This window comes from Marmota marmota, unplaced genomic scaffold (genome assembly GCF_001458135.2).
Source record: "Marmota marmota marmota unplaced genomic scaffold, marMar, whole genome shotgun sequence".
Taxonomy (NCBI): domain Eukaryota; kingdom Metazoa; phylum Chordata; class Mammalia; order Rodentia; family Sciuridae; genus Marmota; species Marmota marmota.
This window is the reverse complement of record NW_026000222.1, coordinates 11,672,013-11,680,707: the sequence shown is the minus strand read 5'-3', so window position 1 is coordinate 11,680,707 and position 8,695 is coordinate 11,672,013. Positions and strand designations below refer to the sequence as shown.

At 40.3% G+C, this 8,695-nt stretch overlaps 1 protein-coding gene and 1 long non-coding RNA gene across 4 annotated transcripts in view; one reads left to right on the top strand and one right to left on the bottom strand.

Annotated features, from left to right (window-relative positions):
- Window positions 1–8,695, bottom strand: part of Ddx19b (DEAD-box helicase 19B) — a 61,517-nt gene that overhangs the window by 23,242 nt on the left and 29,580 nt on the right. The window contains exons 10-11 of one of the 3 annotated variants that reach the window (XM_015496084.2): window positions 8,533–8,695; window positions 3,596–8,058 (exon numbers count right to left, since the gene is read on the bottom strand). The exons of 1 other annotated variant lie outside the window; for it this stretch is intronic. In XM_015496084.2, the coding sequence (XP_015351570.1) occupies window positions 7,805–8,058; window positions 8,533–8,695 (417 nt within the window). In that variant the 3' untranslated portion in view covers window positions 3,596–7,804. Of the gene's footprint in view, window positions 1–3,595; window positions 8,059–8,532 lie in introns of those variants that run through there. One more of the 3 variants, XM_015496085.2, reaches the window with a different exon arrangement.
- On the top strand, window positions 7,434–8,527 carry LOC125613052. The gene is made up of 2 exons (XR_007343544.1): window positions 7,434–7,569; window positions 7,892–8,527. It is a non-coding gene; the product is annotated as an uncharacterized LOC125613052 (long non-coding RNA).

Here is an 8,695-nt window from a genome sequence, read left to right as displayed (position 1 = left end):
ACACACACACACACACACACACACACACACACACACACCAGACTATGCTGAAACGTTAAAGCTATAAACATACTATTATCACTCAAATGTGCATGTTGTAATCTTTCTTCTCTTTCCATATAATTTTTAAAATTGACTTTAGTTGTTAAAATATGAAGGTTTTTACCCTGATTAATGATGCATTAATAAAGAACAAAATGCCTCATACACACTATAAAGTGATGTTTGAAGCCATCCAACACATGCTTACATGCTTATTTATAAAGTACCTCATCTTCTTTTTAGTTCAGTCCCAGTTTCAGTTCTTCCGCTTGAAATCTGAGTTTCTTTGCTTCTGCCTCATTCTGATCCACTGGGCTGTTTGCAGGATTCAGTTCTGCCACCTTCACCTGGTACTGTCTTCTTAGTTTTTGATAAGCATGTCGAAGTTCCAACAGTTCCTTTTAAGAGAAAGCAGGGATCCATTATTTGTAATCTACTCTGATGAAGTCGGAAGAAAGACAAGTTCTTCCGACCAAGGAGAAAATATTCCAGGAAAAAGTCAGATGGGTTACCTCCTCCATCTCAAACTCTATCTTGCTGCAATTAATGTCTCTTTTTGGGGTCTGCACTGGGGATGAACACAGAGGTGCTCTACCATTAAGCCACAACCCTGCCCCACTTTTTTTTTTAAACTGATAGTTATAAGAGCATATTTATTCTGTAAGAATGTACATAAGATTCTTGGAACAGAGTGGAAAGTTAAGAAAAAGACACAAGCATATGTAGGCCATTTAGTCTAATCATTCTCTTGAAACTTCAAAAATACACAAATTAAAATCATTTGCTACTATTCTGATCTACCAAATTAACAAAGATTTAGAAAAACAAAGGCATTCAGCATTGGCAATAGGTGGAGTGATCAGAACTCTCATTGGGTTGTAGTGGACATGTAATTTAAATCATTCATGTGGAACCACAAGAACTTTTAGTTTTGAGACAAGATCTTGCTAAGTTGCCCAGGCTGGCCTTGAACTTGTGATCCTCCTATCTCAGCCTCCCAAGTCACTGGGATTACAAGTGAGCACCACTGTGCCCAGCTTGCAATTAATACTATGATTAGCATATAACTGTAAGTGGAAGATGTATTCCTTTGTGTCTAAAATGGCTAAAATAAAATGCAGCTCTTTATTCTGTTAAGTAAATGTTTCAATTCCCTCCTTATTCAGGAAATGTTTTAATGTATCTTTTCCAAAGAAGAAAATCACATACCCATAAGTGAAGAGTAAAATATAATAAAAATAAAAGCAAAAGAGCTCTTCAGCTACAATGTCAACAGAAGTCTTGGAAGTTGTGAGGCTGTATGCTATTAACTGTGTTTCTGAGAGAGAAGCAGCTGCAATCCTACTGTCACCAGCCATCCCTCCAGAAACCAGGGAATCTGATTCAGTGACCTGGAGAACATGGTAAAGAAGCAGATGAATCTATGATGGCACAGCTGCTTGACCAGTGTTGCCAAGATCAACACCAGGCACAACATACATTTATAGAATAGAGTAATTGGCCACAGATAATTAATAAGGGTTTCTACTTTTTTGTGAAAATTCACGGCATAACATTAACAGTATTGCATCATGGAATACAGCTTTCTTAAAGCTTTAAAGAAAAAAATCTGTACTTCCTCCTAATATTATAATACTGTAGGAAAACCCAATGATATTTCTTTGACTTTCTGAAAAACACTGTCATCATAATTAATATATAAAAATCACAAAGAATGGTATCAGTTTGAAATCTTATTTCAATTACTTAGGAAAATTAGGTAGACAACTAGAAATTGAATTTTTCTTCACATCTTTTATGAATTGTCATCTTGATAATGATGAATCAGAAAATCAAAGTAAAAAAATAAAAAAAGAGTATATAATACTGGAAAATGTTAGAAGAAAAATGCGGATACATTTTTAAAATCACCAAATAGTACAAGTTTTCCTAAGTATAATCCCAAGCCAAGATATCATAAAATGATAAATGTAATCACAATTATACAATTTGTGCACAGTAAATAATATAGTATTTTGTACATGAGACCAAGTACCTTATTATACAAAGAATTGTATCAAGTTTATGAAAATTAACTGGATATAAAATGTGAAAAGACAAAATGTACAGAAAATAAAATAGAATATCTCCTAAACTTTGAAAGATATTCATCTTCATTCAACTAGGGGAATAATTATTACAATGTACATAACATTTTGACATGTCAAAAACACAGAAATGGAAATCAAGTTAGAGATGGGTAAGAGGGTCGTCAGGAAATGCAGGAGATGGCTATAAAAGGGCAACATCACATATTCTTAAAATGGAAATTCTCTCTGTTCTGACTTTCTCTGTTTCAATATCTTGGTTGTACTATTATAAGACAATTTTGTAAGATGATAACATTGGAGGAAACTGGGTAAAGGCTGCACACTTCTCTTTGTATTATTTCTTACAAATATATATGAATCTGTAACCATCAAAAATTCAAAAGTCTAATTATGAGGATGTAGAAATAAAGGAACCAACATGCTGTTGGTAGGAATGCAAACTAGAACAGACATTATGGGAACTGATATGGGATTCCTCGAAAAATTAAAAATAAGACAACGTATGGTCCAGCTTTCCCACTACTGGATATATATCTAAAGTAAATGAAATCAGTCAGTCAAAGAGATATCTGCACCCCCATATGTGCTATAGCAGTATTTATAAGAGCCAAGACATAGAAACAAACTAAGTGTTCATCAACCAATTAATCGATAAAGAAAATTTGGTAGATATACATGATGGAATATATACATAATGGGAGACAGTTCAGCCACAAAAAGAAACAAAATGTTGTCATTTGTGACATGGACCAACCTGGAGACTGTATTAAGTACAATAAATGGTTGGAATGAGAACCACCACCTCTGGTGACCAATTCTGAGGAAGGGTTGCAGGAGAGAGGAGGAAACAGATCTAGCAGGGCAATCAGACGTGGCCCACACACTGGTCAGCTGGTCAGTAGCTGCACAGCAACACAGCGGTCTGTGAAGTCACTGCAGCATTTTACTGAATGGCATCGCAGATCGCATTGGAAATGCAAACAGATCTCCCACTTCTCTTCAGAACACAATTTTCAAATGTCAAGTTACATGCCTTATTTGTTAACAAAGAGACCTGGAATAGGGAACACCCTTCTATTATCTGTAGTGACAACGGAATCTTTCTTGATCTCTCAGACATAAAGCCCCTTTCTCCTTTCTTTCCTTCCCTTGATTATCCTCCTTTCCTCATTCTGTCTTTTGTCCATTCAAGGAATATTTCTGGCAATTGGCTAAGTGGTACCATATAGAATCAAGCTTCAGGCCACTTTGTAGAGACAAAGAAGCTAATAGTATTATGGAAAATGGCAGTGATTCATAGAGAAGGGGACATGGGTTCTGAAATTTGGAAGTTAATTCAAGAGTATTGTGTGGGTTTGTATCTGTGTCTTCTATTCTGTACCACTGGTCTACAAGTCTCTTTTCATGCCATTCTTGGTTTTTTTTTTGTTTTTTTTTTTGTTTGTTTGTTTTGTTTTTCAGACAACAGAATAAGGAATATTTATTCTCAAGCAAAAAAAACCATTCATGTAAAAAACTACAAGGGGTTCCCAAGCATCTGGTGTCTGTGTCCAAGACCAAGAGAAACCTGAAGAGGGCCCCTGAAATCTACCACACATTGAGTGGTGTGGTGAAGGAGGATCAGCCCTCTTATAAAGGTGGAAGGCCTGGCATCATACATGACAGGGATTCAATTCTAATGCAATCTGTTCTTTCCACACTCTCATTGTGGGTTTCTTCAGATTGTTTTTTGCAGTGATTTTTTTACAAACCACAGATCCTTCTTGGAATAACAAGGTGTTAAGGCCTACCATTCTTCTTCAATTTCCCCAGTGCATTCCTTCTTTTGTTTTCCACACAGCCAAATGACATCTCAGCACTGGGGGTATGATGGGACAGATGCAATAAAATCTGGCTTAGCTGTCAGCATTTTCTACCTCCAATATATTCAATATCCTATGTATTTCTGCTAGACAAATTCTTCTCAAAAAAAATTTCATCATTTCCCTTTTATAATTTAAGAATCTATGGAAATTTACCACTAAGTTCAAACACCATTTACTATGGTTTAAATGATGGTGCCCTCTCCAAAATTCAGGTTGAAACTTAATTTCCAAATACAACAGTATTAAGAAGTTGTGACCTTGAGAGGGACAGTGGTGCACATCTATAATCCTAGTCACTCTGGAGACAGAGGCCGGAAGATTCCAAATTTAACGTCAGCCTCTGCAATTTAGCAAGACTCTGTCTCAAAAAATAAAAAGGGCTGGAGATGTAGCTGAGTGGTAAAGTGCCCTGGGTTCAATCCCATTAGAGGGGGTGTGTGTAGGTGTGACCTTTGGGAGAGTCAAAGCATCCTTACAGAAGAGCTCAAGGCTAAAGTGAACACTTGCTTGCCCTTCCATACTTTCTACCATGTGAGGACACAGTGTCCTTCCCTCAAGAGTAGCAACAAGGTACCATCTTGGAGGAAGAGAGCAGTCCTCATCAGAGGTCAGTCAGCCCTGCTGGCTCCTTGATCTTGGATTTTCCAGCCTCCAGAACTGTGAGAAATACATTTCTGTTCTTTATAAATTACAGTCAGGTATTTTGGTGTAGCAGCACAAAGGACTAAGACACTGTTTAAAGAATCAATCTTCATTTTCTATCTGAAGAGACTTTTCTCTACACACATAGCTAGGCTGCTCATCTCCCTGCCTCTCCAGTGTACTTCTATCATCATCCTGGTGAATTTGCTTTAGTCTTTTTTTTTTTAGTTGATGGACATAATACCTTTGTTTATTTTTATGTGGTCCTGAGGATTGAACCCAGGGCCTCACACCTGCAAGGCAAGCGCTCTATCACTGAGCTATAGCCCCATCCTGCGTTAGTCTTAATATTCCCTTCCCCTACCTAGGGCACTCTTCTTGTCACTTGGAATCTTGCTTTTCTCTCATATGCAAGCTCCATTTCTTCACAAAACTTTCTCTATCCTCAGAAATCCTTACCTTCTGGTCATCATTGATATTTATATGGAATATTCTACATGTTAAATAAGAAACAAGATGGGAATGACAAAGAGAAGACCTATCTCCAAGCCCATAATACCAGGCTATAACTAGCTTAAGAAATACCATGTGAGTCTTCGCTTAGTACTAATAACAGTAACCAAAAACATGCTGTTTCCTTTGCACACTCATGAATGAGAACACATCTTAGTTAACACCAATAAAGAATATATCAACAAGTGATTTGTTCTTATGCCAATAAGAACACAGCCAATAAATGACACAAAAAAAAATCCTAATAAAATCCATTGTTTATGGATAATGAACATCCAGTATTTTCTACTGGACCAAAATTTTCTTTCCTGAGTTTCTCTCTTTTAGGGCACAGCTTATCATTCCATAAATAAAATCAGTAAAAGAATCCCTGGGGACCAAAATTAACTAAATTCAATACATTTTTTACATCACTGAAGTCTCCAGGCTGCACTAGGTCACAGAAGCAGCTGTGGACCACTGAGCCCTGGAGACAGGCACTGGCAGGAATGAATATGGACTGTGAAGGGATATGATCCACAGTGACACTGGGATGACGTTCCAGAACCATCTACAATAGGGGGTGTCTAGGCTTTTTAAAAGATGCATAATCCTTTGGGAGTCTCCCCAAGAAAATGCATTTAAACTCAAACTAATGCATATATTTCATAGACTCCATGAAACCCATCCAGTGAATTCTCAGAGGTCTAAGACCCCAAATTAAGAACTATTGATCTACACTTCCACCAGAAATTCATTTACTCCTACTATTGAAGAATCAGCTGTACACCATTTCCCATTTTCCTTCTCAGATTTGGGACTGCAATAGTAGATGAGTCATACCTATTGTGAGGAGTGGAGTCGGCCTGCAGCCTAGTGAGCAGTTTATATATTTCTTTATTGTCCTTGTTTTTAGTTATTTCAAAGTTGGTCCACAGAACTTCAGGAGACTATAACATTTCTTTTCTTCTTACGAGACTCCTATGATGGGTCAACGTTGACCAGGAGTACACAGAAAACTACACCATCAAGTACCCACAGGAGAATGTGTCAGAATTGACAGTCTGTCACAGTCTTTTCACAATGTCAGATTAAGGAAAGCACCGGGAGGCTGATATTGGGCCCATTCCCTTTCCAGGTGACAGCCTGGCCTTAAAACAGAGATGCCTCAAAGATGATCTGGGATTAGAATGGTTCTAATCATATAAAAGTCTTCTACCACGCCAAGGGTATAGCTCAGTGGTTGAGCGCTTGCCTAGCATGTATAGGCCTTGGGTTTGATCCCCAGAACCACACACAAAATAATAATAATTGTAAAATTCCTCTTCTAGGTCCTAGATAAAGTACATTCCATATCAAGGCCAAAGAGCTGAAGAGGACTCCTTTTGGTTGGGGGTCTGAGACTGCTCTTGCACCTGAGTTTCATCTCATTTTGCTCTGTCACTCTGGGTACCAAGAACCTTGGCCAGGTGTAAGAAAGTTTCCATTTCTATTCTTTGTTCTAACTGTCCTATGCATAGATGCCAAGTAAGGATGGAGCATAGGCCTTGGCAGTTACTCGTGCCTTGGATAGATGAATGGCTGTAGTCCATCTAGTCCCTCGGTTGCACCTGTTTGTATATTCCAGGCCCTGGGAACACAGATGTTCAGAACCTCTTTACAATCAAGATGCCAAATATCTGTAATCATTCCCCAAATCTGACAAAACTTCTGGGATCTGGAGGCAAAAAAAGATTTGTGACTATTGCTGAAGCTGCCTTGAGGCTGGCCATTAGAAACCTGAACCACAATTTTCACTGAGAATCCAAATCCCAGACCACCTTTTATTTGCTTGGGCTAGGAACAAGGCAACACAAAAAATATGCTGCAAGTACCAGTGAAACCAAATTTTGTGGCAAGCTACGTCTACCACCATTTCTCCACGATGACTTCTCCACAGGACTTGCCCAAGCACAAGCAAAGGACCCACCAATAATCCAATGTACACCATACACAGATCAAACCTGCTGAAAAGGGCTGGTGATGGTCCTGAGACACAAGCCTGCATACAAAGGCCCAGAGGCTGGCATTTTTGTCCATCACAGCAAATACCTTCCTAGTGTGGGCATCAGGACAGAGGGGCTGGCAATATGCAGATAAGCTATTTGACACCAAGTCAGTCCAAAGTAGCAGCTCACAGGCCGCCACTGCTGCCTCATGGCAGCCTCCAGATACCATGTCGAGGCATAACTCCTATCTACTGTGGGCGTCCTCTCCTTCTGTAATCCCTCTTCACTTCTATTGTGTCATTTCCACAGATGCTGGAGGCTGGCCCCCACACTCCAAGCCAGAGAACAGGCGGGGATTTCTCTGCAGGGGATCCTGGATTTAGCCACAATATCTAGATTAGGTAATGATGAGAAAAATGCTGGCCAAAACACTGACGAAATTTCCAAAAGGTAAATTTCTGTGTATTCACGCCTAATCTTCCACAGTGGTGTAAATAATTTTTCTACCATCCCTCATCATTTGCAAAATTTTTTGTCAAGTCCAAACGTAATTTAAAATGAGGTAGGTAGCTCCTCTCCTCATGCCTTTGTCTTTGTGGTGACAGTTGAGGCCTGTGCCATGAAAGCACTCGTCTCCTGGGCAGGGGCAGCCCCGAGGGTGGGCACCAGTGGCTGGTAGAGATTCTCAGCTGGCTATTTTCTCAATCTCGTCCAAATCATCTGTGTCCAATCTTTCTATCTTCTTATTAAAATGTTCCTGGATTCTGTTCAGGATGTTCATGCTGTGCTTGCTGTCAACCATGTTCACAGCCAGGCCTCTCTTGCCAAAGCGGCCAGTGCGCCCAATCCGGTGCAGGTAGGTCTCGTTGTCTGGGTTCCCATCCTTGTCCACAGGAAGATCGAAGTTGATGACGACAGACACTTGTTCAACATCGATGCCTGCACAAAGGAGGGACACAGAGGAGTCAGGGCCAAAGACATGGTCAGCCATGCACCCACTCTGGTGGAGGGAGAGTCTGCAGCAGGTCACCTCTGAGCTATTTGACACCAAGTCAGTCCAAAGTCCTGGGGTGCAGGCACAAGAGAGGACACATATTGGCGTACGTACCAGAACCTTGCAGGTACTAAAACCATGAAACCACAAAGCAAGTCTTTGCTACACACGCAAGAGTGGAGATGCTCTGGGAAGAGCTGGCTCTGTTTTGAGTGTCTCCTTGTACCTGGGCATGACTGTTGGCTTCTATAAATTCCCATCACCCGAAGGGAAATCCCATCTCTCCTGAAAAGGATAGGATTATCCCCGCCAACCCCAGAGGGCTCCTAGAGACCATCCAAGTCTCCTGGATATAAGGACTTCTCTCGCTAACAGGGCTGGGTGCCTGAGCCTAGGATTCCAGGACAGTCTCTGCGTACCACGAGCACACACATTGGTGGTCACCAGAACCTTCTCTTTGCCCTCTCGGAAGCGCTCAATCACAGCAGCCCTCTGCTCCACCATCATTTCTCCACTCAGCAGAGCCACCTGGTGGCCTTCTTTTGAGAGCTCTGCTGCCAACCAACTAGCTGTTTTGCGGGT